The following is a 15,128-nucleotide window of genomic DNA, read 5'->3' as shown; positions in this document are numbered from 1 at the left end:
GGAGTAGCTGAATGACACCTAGTGGGCACATCTCAGAAAACAAGTTCTTGAATCCTCTCCTTTTTCTTCTCCAGGTCTCAATTTAATGGGGGTTGGGGAACATAAAGCTAAAGAAAATTTTGGGATATCAGCACATTTCTTTCTTTTTAAAAAATTTTATAGTTTTAATGAGCTGGCTTTTCTCTTTTTTAATTGGAGGATAGTTGCTCTACAATACTGTGTTGGTTTCTGCTGTACACCAAGAGTCAGCTTTAAGTATACATTAAGTATACATTCCCCTCCCTCTTGAGTCTCCCTCACATCACAGAGCACTGAGCCCAACTCCCTTTGCTAACAGCAGCTTCCCACTAGCTATCTACTTCACACATAGTGGTGTGTATATGGGGCTTCCCTGGTGGTTCAGCAGTAAAGACTCCACCTGCAATGCAGGAGGAGGCAGCAGGCTCCATCCCTGGGTGGGGAAGATCCCCTGGAGGAGGACATGGCAACCGACTCCAGTATCCTTGCCTAAAAAAATCCAATGGACAGAGGAGCCTGGTGGCCTACAGTTCATGGAGTCACAAACAGCTGGACATGACTCCAGTCACTGAGCACTAGCATGAATGTATATATGCCAATGCGACTCTCTCAATTTCCCCGCCTTCTCCCCTCACTGTGTCCACCAGTCCGTTCTTTATGCCTGTGTCTCTATTCCTGCCCTGAAAATAGGTTCAACGGTACCATTTTTTTTTTTTTTAAAGATTCTATATGTGTGTGAGTTGTTTTTTGTTGTTTAGTTGCTCAGTTGTGTCCGACTCTTTGCAACCCATGCACTGCAGCAGGCCAGACTTCCTGGTCCTTCACCATCTCCCGGAGTTTGCTCAAACTCATGTCCATTGAGCCCATGATACCATCCAACCATCTCATCCTCTGTCATCCCCTTCTCCTCCTGCCTTCACTCTTTCCCAGCATCAGGGTCTTTTCCAATGAGTCAACTCTTCGCATCAGGTGGCCAAAGTATTGAAGCTTCAGCTTCAGTCCTTCCAATGCATATTCAGGGTTGATTTCCTTTAGGATTGGCTGGTGTGTGTGTGTTTATATACAATATTTGTTTTTCTCTTTCTGACTTACTTCACTCTGTATAACAGGCCTTGCGTCACTACAGCCGGACTCAAATTCCTTTCTGTTTATGGCATCGGCCTGTTTCTAGCGGCTTGGGGCGAGCTGATTTCCCAGTGAGCTCACAGTAGGACTGGAAAAAGGAAACGAGGGTGGACCTGAGCGGTAGCGAAGGAGAAGCGGACCCGCAGAGAGCGAGGGAGGAGCCGGCGAAGACGTAGCCCAGGCAGGCGGTCCCCACGTGGCCCCGACTTCCGCGCCCGCGCCACGGGGGCGGGGGCGGCCTGGGGACCATGGCGGGCCTGGACGCGGGCGGGGCCGTCCCCGTGTGGCTGGCGGAGGAGGACTTGGGCTGCATCATCTGTCACGATCTGCTGGCCTGGCCCGCCACGCTGCCCTGCGGCCACAGCTTCTGCCGCGACTGCCTGGTGGACCTGTGGGACGCGAGGCGCGGCCGGTTCTGCCCCACCTGCCGCGAGGGCGCCCCTGGGCCGCCGCAGCTGCGGAAGAACACCATGCTGGAGGACCTGGCCGACAAGTACAGGCGGGCGGCGCGAGAGCTGGAGGCCCCGAGCCCGTACCCCGGCCCGGAGCCCGGCCCGGCACCTCGCCCAGCGCCCGTATCCGGGCGCCCCACGGCGCAGCCGCGGGTAGGGAGGTGGGACCGGCGGTTGCTCTCTGCCCTCAGCTCATCCGCGCCGCCTGCACCCCGGTACCCTCAGGGCGCTTCCTCTCTTCCTGATTGTTTCTGCTTGCACTTTAGTTTTCTCAGGCTGTACATAGAACCCGTTCTTTGCAAAGTTCAGAGAAATATGAAGAAGGAGGAAAAAAAAAAAAAATCCAAATCTGAAATCCTGTCAACTTACTATCTACCCTGGCCTATTTCCACTTATTTCCTCTCTTTCTGCAGCCTGTCTATCTCTCTGACGATTTTTCAATTCAGTTCAGTCGCTCAGTCGATTTTTAATTGTGCTAAAATATGCTTACGTTATATAACATAAAATTGCCATTTAACCATTTTTAAACGTACGGTTCGGTGGCATTATATTTACACTGCTGTGCAATGATCAACACGACCGAGTTCCAAAACCTTTTCATCACCACAAACAGTAACTCTGTACCGTTGAAGCAGTGACTTCTCCCTTCGCTCCAGCCCGTGGCACCTTCTCATCTACTTTCTGTCTCTGTGACTTGGCCTCCTCTATATATTTCATACAAGTGGAATCACGCAGTATTTGCCACTTTGTTTCTAGCCTTAGCTTCTTTCAGTTGCTATACCATTTTCAAGATTCATTTGTGTTGTAGTTTATATCTGAAATTCATTCCCCTTTTTTTTTTTTTGGTAACCATTCATTTGTTGCACTGGATCTTCATTGCTATGAAGATTACTTCATTGCTCAGGCTTTCTAGTTGTGAGTGGGGGCTACTATCTAGTTGCAGTGTGAAGGCTTCTCATTGCGGTGGCTTTTCTTGTTGCTGAGCACTGGCTCTAGGGCATGCAGGCTTCAGTAGTTGCGGCTCTCAGGCTCTAGAGCACAGGCTCAGAAGTTGTTGGGCAGCAGTTTAATCACTTTGAGGTAGGGGGAATCTTCCCAGACCAGGGATCGAACCCATGTCCCCTAAATTGGCAGGCGGATTTGTATCCACTGGGCCACCAGGGAAGTCTGAACTCCCTTCCCTTTTTTGTGGCTGAATAATGATTCCCTTGTTTGATTATACCACTTTTTTTTTTTTAATCCATTCAAACACTGATGGACATTTGGATTGTTTCCACCCTTTGGTTATCATAAGTAACATTGCCGTAAACATTGGTGTACAGATATCCGAGTTCCTATTTTCAGTTCTTTCCAGTAGGAGCAGAATTTTTGGCTCACATGACAATTCTGTGTTTAGCTAGCTGAGGAACAGCCAAACTGCATTCCACACAACAATATTTTGCATTCCCATTAACAAAGTAGAAGGGTTCCAGTTTTCGTCAACTTTTGCTCCAGGGACTTAGGTCAATTTGCTCCTAGTCTGTTAGCCTCCAGGACTTAGGATATTGTCAGTTTACACCATGATCTTTTGCCCCGGACACCTGCAAGTTTGACTCCTCTTGCAGTATTTCTGAGCAATGCCCACCACCTCTCTGGGCTGAGCTCCAAGTTAGGTGAAACAAAGATGAATGAGCACCCCAAGCCTGGTTAGAACAGGCATATGCAATAGTTTGTGACTAAGATCTCTTCTGTGCCTTTGGAAACCAGGACCAGAGTGTCATGCTGGAAATTTTCAGTACTGTCACTGAGCCAGGAAGAGAAATGAGGCAAGTGCAGGTCAGAATGTCACAAAGCTTCCTACTGCCAGTTTGTGTTTTTTTTGAGTCAGTGATTGCCAGAGTTCTGCCTCAAAAAGTTGGTTCTGACAGTTTCTGCTTGTTCTGTGATGTTTCTGTGTGTGATGTGTTGGGGCAGGCTAGGGAGTGATGGAGGGCCAGAAAGCTTGGAGCTATCTACTCCTCTTTTTTTTTTTCCAAAAATAATTAATAGACTTTACTTTTTAGAGCAGTTCTAGATTTATAGAAAATTGAGCAGATATTGCAGAAAGTTCCCTTACTCCCCTCCCAGTTTTCCTTATTTATTACTCTCTTGCATTAGTTTGGTTCCTTGGTTACAATTTATGAACCAGTATTTTAAATTTTGATTTATTTTTTTGGCTGCACTGGGTCTTCATCGCTGCCCATGGGCTTTCTCTAGTTGTGTTGAGTGGGGGCTACGCTCTAGTTTTAGTGCTTGGGCTTCTCATTGCGGTGGCTCCTCTTGTTGTGGAGCAGGGGCTCTAGGGCACGGGGGCTCAGTGGCTGCGCTGCACAGGCTTACTTGCCCCGTGGCATGTGGAATCTTCCTGGACCAGAGGTCAATCCCCTGCACTGGCAGGCGGATTCTTAACCACTGGACCACCAGGGGAGTCCTGTGAACTGATATTGATACATTGTCATTTACTAAAATCCATAGTTGCAGTTCACTCCCTGTTGTACCAGTCTGTGGATTTTGACAAATGCAGGAAGTCAGGTATCTGCAGTTATAGCTATACTGCCTTGAAAACCCCCTGAGCCCCACCTTTCTGTATCCCCTCACCCCCCGCCAACCCCTGGCAGTGACTGATTTTTTTGCTATCTCTTTGGCTTTTCCAGAATGTCATACCATTGGAATCACACAGTATCTAGCTTTCTCAGACTAGTTTCTTTCACTAAACATAATTAAGGTTTGTGGCTTGACTGCTCATTTCTTTTTATTGCCAAATAATATTCCATTGCATACATGTCCCACAGTTTGTCTATTCACCTTTTAATGGACATATTGGTTGCTTCCTTCCCCCTCCCCCCCCTTATAATTAAAGCTGTTTTCTTCTTCTTGGTTATAAATACAGCATTGGAAGTTCCCTGGTGGTCTAGCGGTTAGGATTCAGCACTTTCACTGCCGTGGCCCGGTCAGGTTCTATCCCTGGTCAGGGAACTGATACCTTACAAGCCGAGTGGTGTGGCCACAGATGAATAAATACAGCATTATTCCTCAGGTTCTTAGAACTATTTGTTAGTATAGTGACTGAATATACTTTGCATTGGCTTTCAGATTACAATTGCCTATGGATGGTAGGATATTGGATGGTTTAAAATGTTTCTTCTTTCAATTCTGTGCATTTTCTAAATTTAGCACGATAAGTGTGCAGTTTTATGGATAGAAAAAGCACCAACACTTATTTATAAAAGTTTTTAATTTGCTCAGGTGTCTAGATAAGGGCTCCACTCCAGAATTCCAGCTGCCAGAATGTTTAGGAGTGAGACCTGGACATACAAGAACAAACAATGTTACCAGTGGTCAGCCACCTTCCTCTGCGAATTATTCTGCATATGACTTCTGAAACACATGCTATTTTGAGGGACATCAGTGCTTCTTAGAGATGAAAAATTAGTTCCAGTTTTTGAGGTTCCAGCATAATTTAAAAAGTGAAAGCTGTCCCCCCAGTTATTAAAAACTCTGGTTTATTTAGAGTAGAATGATAAAAATCTTGTATTTCTGTGGTTCTATGTAGGACCCCTTTGGGAGGTAATTCAGATTTCTCCAATGAGTTCTGGGCCCCGCCTGCCCCTGATGCCTCTCCAGGTCTTGAGGTTGTTGCCAGAATATGTTGTTGGCCAAATTTCCTCCCACTCTCAGCCAGGCAGCTGCGCAGATGAAGCTCTGGAAGTGGAGTTGTTTAGCATTCTCATCTGAATGTTTCTTTAAATGTGAAGGACGCCAATAAACAAAAAGAGCTTGCATCTGTACAGCAATCTAGAATCTCCACAATCCTTTCATAGTAGATGCTTTTCACTGTTAAAGGGAACGAGAGGTGGTCGCTTTAATTTTTGAAAGGAGTGGTGAAGACACAGGATGAGTCAGAGGTGAGAGTGGGCCTGAAGCCTGAGTCAAATGCCTTCCACGCGGCTTACCAGCTGCTACCTGCACCAAATCCCCAGGCTCCTACCCTGCTTCCTGTCTGACTTCCCCAGTTCAAAATGACCCCAGTCTTCCCTTCGTGCCTCACTCCCACCCCCCACTCCCCCGGCCCCATCCAATGGATGAACTCTGCTTCCCTGTTATGGCCGCTGAACAACAAGTAGGGGGACGTGGGCATGCGGAAAGTCTGAGGACATTACCTCCTTTTCCTCTAGACATTTTTGTCACTTCCTTGACCGCTTCCTTTATCCAGTGTTTAGGGCTCCCTCTGTCTAGAGCTGGTTCCCGGGTCCAGCTTTATGTTCTGCTTTGCTCTTTTAAAGGTGGAGGCATCAAAGAGCATCACAGAAGTTGACCAGGAGCTGGCAAAGCTGGTGGAACGGCTTATAGATATTGTCAGGAACCTTCAGAGTCCGAGACACCGCCCAGAATCTGAACCAGATAAAGAAGTGAGCATTCTGGCTGTGGTAGGCTCATCTGGGAGAAGAAAGGATGTGCCAGGGGATGGGGCTAGGGACAGCCCCCCTGGGACCTCTGGGAAGCAACATGAATATGTTTGCCCTTGAAGGATGCGCTAAATCCCAATCTTTCACCTTGCAAACACAGATAACTGGGAGTTTGGAATGTTTGAGGTGAGGTGTGAAGGCTTCAAGTAGGCTTGCATCCATCCTTATCACTCCACATAACCACCTTACTCCCCGAAGATCACCAGTGATCTCTGTGCAAATCCTGCAGACCTTCTAGCTTTTATTCTCATTGGCCTTTCAGCCGCCTATGACATAGTTGACCACAACATCATTTTTTTTTAAATTCTGTATGATTTTTAAAAGCTACATTTCGTTTACAGTTGTTACAAAACATCGGCTCTGTTCCCAGTGTTGTACAACACGTCCTTGTAGCCTATCTCACGCCCAGTAGTTTTTACCGCTCACTCCCGTGGCCCCATGTTGCCTCTCTCGCCTCTCTCCCCACTAATTTTTTTAAAATATTTATATATATTTAATATATGTGTATACCTTTACAAAACACTGTGTAATAACTGAATATATTTAAAAGACAATGTTTTTTTGAAACCTGTTCTGCCATGACCAGAGATAAAAGATCTTTTTTCCCCCCTTTTTTCTTTTTTAAAAAATTTCATTATTGGAGTACAGTTGCTTTACACTGTTGTGTTAGTTTCTGCTGTACCACACAGTGAAGCAGCTACACGAACACACACAGTTCCCCCCTCTCTCTTGAGCCTCCCTCCCATCCCACTCCCGTCCCACTCCTCGAGGTCACTAGCGAGCACCGAGCTGGGCTCCCTGTGCTATATAGCAACTTCCCACCAGCTACTGCTGACCACAGATTTGTTTTCTGTATATCAGTGAGTCCACTGCTTTTCATTCTTGGAGCTTTCTTTCCCCTTAGCTCTGAGATACGAGTCTTCCAGTCTTTCCCCATGTCTCTCTGGCTGCTCCTTTTCCGTCTGTTTGGCAGGTTTACTGTCCTCTGCTCAGCAGTGAAAAGCTGGGATTCCTCAAGGCTGAGTTGTAGGTCACTGTCTCTTTCCCTCAGATGGCCCTGTCCACACCTGTGGCTTTAATTACCCACTCTGTGCACAAACGTAGCTTCAGCCTGGACCCTCCTCTGATCTGGTGTCTTCCTTCTCATCTTTTCCTCTTGGCATCTCAGAGGCACATCACACTTAATCTGTCCTGAACTGTGTCTCCTCTGGGTACCCCATCTGAGCAGCTGATCCTGTAACCATTCCAAGTTCCCAAGTCAGAAATCTGAGGATCATGTTGCCCTCCTCCATCCCCTGGCTAAACATCTCTTGAACCTATTTACTATTCTGGAGCTCCTTAAAAACATCTCTAATCCAATGCTATGACCATCTCTGATCTGGATTTCTACCAAAGCCTCCTAATCACTCCGTTCTGTTCCCACTATAGTGTCACACTTCTCATCACGGGGCCCATACCATGGAATGTTCTTTTTCCCTGTCATGTAGGTCATGCCTGCTCATCCTTCAGACCTCGACTAGATTATCACTTCCTTGAAGAAGCCTTCACTGATTTCCTTGAACAAGTCAAGTCCCCTTACTAGAAGCTCTCATGTATGTGATTCCATGTACCTTTCATTTGCAGCAGTTGTCACACTTGTGACTTGATAGTGATTGGTACCATAATTTATTAAAGTCTTTCATTCCTCTTTCTAGCACTGGACTCTAAGCTCTAGGAGGGCAGAGACCTTGATGACTTTTGTTCTTTTGTTCACTCTTGTTTTCCCAGGCCTGGCACAGTGCTGGGGACAGAGTAAATGCTCAGTAAATACCCAGAGTATTTGAATGAGTGAATAAATGGGTCCTCAGGGACCCAGCGTGTTGGGGTAGAAAGTCTGAGAGTCTGTCAGTCCTGACGTGGTTACTCACTAGTGTTATGACCTTGGGCCAGTCATTTCATCTTTCTGAGTCTCAGGCTTCTATCTGTAAAACAAGAACAAATGGTCTGTGGCCTGCTCCTCATTGGTTTAATGGGGAGTTTTTTTTTGTGTGTGTTTTTTTTGAGTTTTTTTTTTTTTTTTTAAATATCTTGTTTGAAAATGTACTTAAGCAATGTGAAAATGTGGGAAAATCAAATTAACTGTGGCAATTTAGTTAACTAACCCTAACCCTAATCCTGCAAATGGCGACCCACTCTAGTATTCTTTCCTAGAAAATTCCATGGACAAAGGAGGCTGATGGGCTACAGTCCATGGGGTTGGACGCGACTGAGTGCACATACAGCCCTAACCTTCTTTTGCAAAATGGGGGTAATAAACCTATCTTGGAAGGTTGTTAGGCAATTAGAGGTAAGCAGTGGAAAATACGCAAGAGGTAGTACCTACTCCTGTTATGATTGACCAAAAGAATGGGAAATGGATTTCCCTAAGTTGGGAAGGAGAGTCAAGTCCTGGAGGTAGGAAAGTGGTGAGCAGATGAGAGACTGTGTTGGGGAAAAACAGGACCTGAAGGTAAAGAAAATTAGAGAGTATGTGTTGGAGGCCCCAGAGACTGGATGCAGGCGGCATGATTGTCTTGGCCCATGGGAAGAGTTATTATGATAAGATGATAGCAGTCGGGGAAAGACTATTTCAGCCTCTGTGGCTTATCTTAGTGCCTATCTGTATTATTTATTTTGTAAAGCCTCTATAAGATGGGCCTAAAATTTTAAAACTTTTTGGGGGGGTATGAGCTTAGAATTCTGTGTCTGTTGTACAGAATACTAGAAAATACGTAACAGTTTAAGAACCACAACCCATCCATAACCCCATCACCCAGAAATTGCTATTCTCTAATATCATTGCCGTAATAATGTATTCCAGATTGTTTTCAAGGCATGTATTTTGAGGGCCTAATTATATTTTGAAAAACCTGTTGGGAGGTAGGTAGAAAATTATAGATGGTTGGCAGGACTGGAATATATTTGTTGCATTCCTTGAAAGATTGTCTTTCTTTCTTCCTTCCTTCCCTCCCCCTCCCCCCTCCCTCTCTTTCATTCTGTTCTTATTCATCAATAGACTTCGTTGGAAGGGGTGGAGGTTTCCTTGGCTTCTCCCAAACTGAGTTCCAGCCCACCTGAGCGAAAAATGAAAGCTATTCTCCATGACTTAGAAGAGATCCAAGAAAAATTACGAGAAAACTTCACGCAGAAAGGGGCCCTTGAAGAACAAACACAGGGTGAGTTGATGTTATTTGGTAGAGGAGGTTGGATTATGGAAGCTGGGGCAGTGTTCCATGGCTTCGTTTTGAGGGAACAGGATCTCTGAGCCCAGATGCATGTTCCCTGGGATGTGAATGAGGAAGGAGTGGGCTGAGCTATTTTTGTGGCTGGATGTGTTTTTGGACCTGACTGGAGGTGTGATGTAACACAGGCCCTTAATAGACAGAAACTCATTTTCTAAGACTTACAAATCCAGAACCTAGACCTGATTTTGCTAGCTCACTGCACACCTGTGTTATTCTGCTTGAGGAGATTCAGAAATAGGCAGCTTTTTAATTTTTCACTAGTAAATGTCTTATTAATGAAGAATGCAACTTTGTATACAGTTCTTGATAAATTCTATTCAACTATAATCTCTGGCCAGTGTTAACATGTTAAGTAGTAACAATGTAGATTATAACAGAACTTTGCTGGTGGGGCAGTGGGTAAGAATCAGCCTGCCAGTGCAGGGGAAACTGGTTCAATCCCAGGTCGGGGAACTAAGATCCCATATGCTGAGAAGCAGCTAAGCCCGTGCAACACAACTACTTAGCCTCTGCTCTAGAGCCCGAGAACCACAACCACCGACGCCCGCACGCCCTAGAACCCACGCTGTGCCACAAGGGAAGTCACCGCAATGAGAAGCCTGAGACCGCAGTTAGAGAGCAGCCCCCGTTCACTGCAACTTCAGAAATAAAATAGTTTTTTAAACAATCCAGCTTGGAAAATTCAAGTATGTCTTAGCAAGTACGAGTTTTATTATCTTGGCTATTTTTGTTTTTTTAAAGCTTATTCCGCTATAGGGGAAAGAGGAGTCTTTTTTTTTGGGGGGGGGAGGGGCGGCGGCTTCAAGGCACGTGGAGTCTTAGTTTCCCTAACCTGGGATAGAACTTGCACCCCCTGCACTGGAAACTCACAGTCTTAACCATGGGACTGCCAGTCGTCGTTGTGGACCTCCAGGGAAGTCCCTATTTTGGCTGTTTTGATTTTGATTGTTTGGGCCAGTCCAGGGCAGCTTTAAAACACAAGATCTGAATATTTCCTGAACCATCATTCCCTGAAGTTCTCACAAGATTGTTTTTAAGACAATAGATTAGCTGTTCTTCAAGTCAGCCCTTTAACAGCTGCTAAGCAATTTGGCTGCCTCCTCACAATGGTTTCCTTTGACCCTGTGTAAATAGACCATGAACTGCCACGGAAATCACGCAAACAGCACAGTGTTTCTCGAGGCATGGCCCAGGACTTTCTGTAACACTACAAAGAATGCAGATAATCTCCAGTTTGTTAGCCTATTTTTTTTTTCTAATGTGTTTTTTCTGACTTTGATATCAATATTATGCTCACTTCATAGTATTAATTAAAAATCTTCTCACCCTTAAAAAATGAAAATTCAGAATCCAGGCCCCGTTGCCAAACTATTGAGCTAGCATCTCTGGGACTAAGTACCAAGGATTTGTATTTTTACCAACTTTGCGGGGGGTTTTAATGCATACTACAGTTTTGATAACCATTTTGGGCTTACCCAGTATGGGTGATTATTTGTAATACAAATTTAATTATTGGGGAGTACAGTTGCCCCTTGAACCCATGAGAATTAGGGGCACCAAAAACTTAAAACTGCCCCAAAACTTAATTTCCAGTAGCCTACTGTTGACTGGATGCCATACTATAGCATGAACGGTTGATTAACACACACTATTTTTTGCGTATGTATGTATGTTTTGTGTACTATACACTATATTCTTACAGTAAAGCAGGTTAGAATAAAAGGAAATGTTATTAAGAAGAGCATAAGGAAGAGAAAATACATTTACAGTACTATACTGTATCTGTCTACACCGTAAGTTTACATCATCCAGCTCTTCGATTCAGTTTATGCTGCTGTCCCTTCAGGATACAAATGGGGAAGATTTCACCTTCATGGTCCATATCCTAGCATTTCTCTTACTTTCCCTTCTGCCACTTCCTGTGGTCATTGTAAGCACACAGTGGCTTTAAGGTAATAATAAAATTTAGTACAGTTTGGGGTTAGCTCAGTCACTCAGTCGTGTCTGGCTCTTTGCAACCCCATGAATTGTACCCCACCAGGTTCCTCTGTCCATGGGATTGTCCTGGCAAGACTACTGGAAGGGGTTGCCATTTCCTCCTCCAGGGGATCTTCCTAATCCAGGGACTGAAGCCTCATCTCCTGAGGCTCCTGCATTGGCAGGTGGATTCTTTACCACTGAGCCACCTGACAAGCCTTGGGATTAGCAGGTATAACTATTATATACAGGATGGGTAAACAACAAGGCCCTACTGTATAGTTCAGGGAGTTATATTCAGTAGCCAGTGATGAATCATAATGGAAAAGAATATGAACAAGAATATATATATGCATACATGAATCACTTTGTTGTATAGTAGAAATTAACACAACACTAAATCAACTATACTTCAATAAAATGAAAACCAAACTTCAGTATATTGAGAGGAAATAGGTATCAGCAGTTGTGATGAATCTCATTTCAATTCATATTTCCCAGTTTAATAACGGTTTAAAGCATTGACCTGGAAAAAAAAATAAATAAATAAAGCATTGACCTGAGGTCATGGAGATTCTGGGGGTGAGGGTGCTGTGATCTCCTGGAACCATATTAGTTAATTTATTCGATAAATATGCTTTAAATACTTCCTATGTACATGGCAATGGGTAAATGCTTAGAATACAGAGATGAATTAAAATCTCTGCCAGCAAGGAGCATAGGACTCAGTGTGGGCAGGGGGGAGTCCACAGTAAGAATATGGGACTAGATATACCTAAGCTGGATGTACTCCCTGATCAAATGCTGATGATGAGAAAGACAAGCTGTGTGTGTTGATCATGATGTTTGGATATCTTCTATGTGCCTTTTTTTTTTTTTTGATGGGACTATCTCCCTCTCCCAATGTGTTTGATTCCATAGTTGAACTCCCAGAAGTTCCATCTTCTTCCTCATGCCCACAGCCTGACCAGAGCCGCCTTGCACCCAAGAAGGCTTCCTCGTTTGCTCGATGTAAGTATGTGATCTGCCCACAGCGTGGGTTTGACTTGGTGGAGCAAGGAGCTGTGAGAGCATGTTGTGTCCATCTCTCTGTTGTTAGACCCCTTGGCTTGTTCCTCCATACCTGGCCCCTCCCCATGGGGAGCTGATGACAAAGGCAAAAGGGGTTGAAGACTCCCGAATTCCAGGCTGAGCCAGACCCCTGAGCTCTCAGAACGCAGGCAACCTTTGGGCATCCATGCCAGAGCCACCACTTACAGCCAACTGCCAATACCCCAACCTGGCTAAACTACCATCACTGCCCAAGTCTGGAATAATCCTTGAGGGCACGGATCCTGGAGCCAACTGCTCCACTCACTAGCTGTCTGATCTTGGAGAAGTCATGTAACCTCTCAGAGCCTCAGTTCCCTCATCTGTAAGATGGAGATAGTAGTCCTTACTTCCTTGTGGGATTATCATCAGGGTAAGTGAGTAAACGTGTGTAAATATGAGTTTCAGTAGGAATGCTGTGTATTAGCAATTATTTACTCCCTTAGTGGAAAACAGTATGGAATATACAAAATGAATAAGACATGAGCCTTAATCAGGAAGCTTAGTATAACCAGAGAGATGTAAATAGCCATGGTCATCAATCACTCTACTCTTGGTAGAAAATGGTAAGTATCACTAGAGATCAGGTAAAGCATTAGGGGAAGAGCAAGAGGTGACTTTTGTGGGGTGAGCTTCACAGACAGCTTCCTGAAAGAAGGCTCATGGGTAAGTAGAAACGAAGGTGGGAGAGGCGGGTATTGTTACTAGAACAGCATCAGGGGTATATATAACAAGGTTCCACTGTAAGTTGACATTCTGACTGTAATGCTAGTATGAGTAAAACTGTATCGCATTCAAAGATACACAGATGCTTTTCACTATTTGAGGACCTCGTAGCATGAACCATCAGAGCTGACTGGTCACGTTCTGGTTTTTTTCCTCCAGGGGCCATCAGTCCAACCTTTGAGCTTCGGAGCCTCTCCTGTAATCTAGTGGTGTCCACAGACCTCCGGACAGTGACTGTGTCTGACTTCCCAAAGCTCAATTCCTGGAGTCCTGAGAGGTTTGCCTCCAGCCAGGCCTTGTGTTCCCAGGCCCTCTCTTCCGGGCAGCATTACTGGGAAGTGGACACTCAGCGTTGTAGCCACTGGGCAGTCGGGGTAGCTTCGCGGGGGATGAGGCGTGACCAGATCCTGGGAAGGACCACGGACTCCTGGTGTGTAGAGTGGAAAGGGACCAGCAAGCTCTCTGCATGGTGCATGGTCAAGGAAACTGTCCTCGGCTCAGACAGACCTAGTGTGGTGGGCATCTGGCTGGACCTTGAGGAGGGAAAACTTGCCTTCTATTCCAAGGCAGATCAGGCGAAGCCTCTCTTTGAGTGCCCGATCTCTGTCTCTTTTCCTCTACACCCTGCCTTCTGGCTGTATGGCTTATACCCTGGAAATTCTCTGACTATTAGGCAAATGAATGTGTAAACATTCCCCGGGTGTTAAAGCACATCGGGTCTCTCTGACTTTTAGCAGGGTGGCAACTTAAGAATCCCATTTCCAGCACTTCCCTGGTGGTCCAGACAGTTAGGAATCCACCTGCCAATGCAGGGGACATGGGTTCAGTCCCTGATTCCAAAAGATCCCACGTGCCACAGAGCAGCTAAGCCAGTGCGCCATATCTACTGAGCGCTGGAGCCGTGGAGCCCATGCCCGGCAACGAGAGAAGCCAGCACACCCCAAGGAAGAGTAACTCCCGCTCACCACAACCAGGGCCCTGCCCAGCCAAAAATAATTTTTAAAAATAAAGAAAGGAATTGCAAACAAATAAGGAATGAACTTTCAAAGTTGAGGGATGCAAAGTAACTTTAACTTGGCTAACTTGCATTGTTCAAACCCTGCATGGTCCAAAGAAAGGAAGGCTCTTGAGTAGGAGATAATATCTAAGCCCTTGGAATATCCTGCCTGATAAGATTGTCTATATCAGAGGCCCTTGGGCCACTCAGTATCAGCTCGATCTCTGGAGGAGCTGGAAACTAAGATCAGCCATATGAGCAGTGATTCTGCCTACAAAATAAAGTGACTCAGTCGTGTCTTTGCGACCCCATGGACTATAGCCTTCCAGGCTCCTCCACCCATCGGATTTTCCAGGCAAGAATGCTGGAGTGGGTTGCCATTTCCTTCTCCAGGGAATCTTCCTGACCCGGGGATTGAACCCAGGTTTCCCTCATTGCAGGCAGACTCTTGATCATCTGAGCCACGGGGGAATCTGCCTACCGTGGGCCAATCAAGGCTTTGGACACCGAATCTTGGATGTGCTTCCCTCGGCAGTATTCCGTGTGTGTTGTCACACATCATGCTGGGAGAATTAAGCAATGGCCCTATAATGAGAGGGCCTTTTTCCATGTCTGATTTTAACCTATATCCTTTCATTGTAATAAACTGTAGTCACAAGTATAGCAGCTTTGCTGAATTCTGTGAGTCCTTCTAGTGAATCACTGACAATGAGATTGATTTTGGGGGTCCTCCTCCCCACCCACAGGGGGCATGCTGTCAAGCGCCGTGTAATGTTATTAGCACACATTCAGTGGCTTCAAACAACGCACATTTACAATCTCAAGGCTTCTATGGGCCAGAGTCAGGGTACAGCTTAGCTGAGGCTTCTGTTCTGCAGTCTTGAAAGCTGCAGTCGGAGTGTGAACTGGGGCCGGGTGACATGGAGGCTCCCCTGGGGAAGGACTTGCTTCCAAGTTCACGTGGTTGTCGGCAGTATTCAGTTCCTTGTGGGTTTTC

The 15,128-nt window shown here is 45.6% G+C and overlaps 1 protein-coding gene across 1 annotated transcript; it reads left to right on the top strand.

Annotated features, from left to right (window-relative positions):
- Nucleotides 1–1,372: 1,372 nt before the first annotated feature.
- Nucleotides 1,373–14,794, top strand: RNF135 (ring finger protein 135). Its single transcript, XM_061142835.1, has 5 exons — nucleotides 1,373–1,748; nucleotides 5,897–6,022; nucleotides 9,114–9,273; nucleotides 12,241–12,330; nucleotides 13,294–14,794. Exons 1-5 carry the CDS (start codon nucleotides 1,392–1,394, stop codon nucleotides 13,821–13,823), a joined length of 1,263 nt encoding a protein of 420 aa, XP_060998818.1. The 5' UTR covers nucleotides 1,373–1,391; the 3' UTR covers nucleotides 13,824–14,794.
- The last annotated feature ends 334 nt before the right edge of the window (nucleotides 14,795–15,128 follow it).

Source organism: Dama dama, chromosome 5, assembly GCF_033118175.1.
Source record: "Dama dama isolate Ldn47 chromosome 5, ASM3311817v1, whole genome shotgun sequence".
In the NCBI taxonomy this organism is placed as follows: Eukaryota; Metazoa; Chordata; class Mammalia; order Artiodactyla; family Cervidae; genus Dama; species Dama dama.
This window is presented reverse-complemented; position numbering and strand designations above follow the sequence as displayed.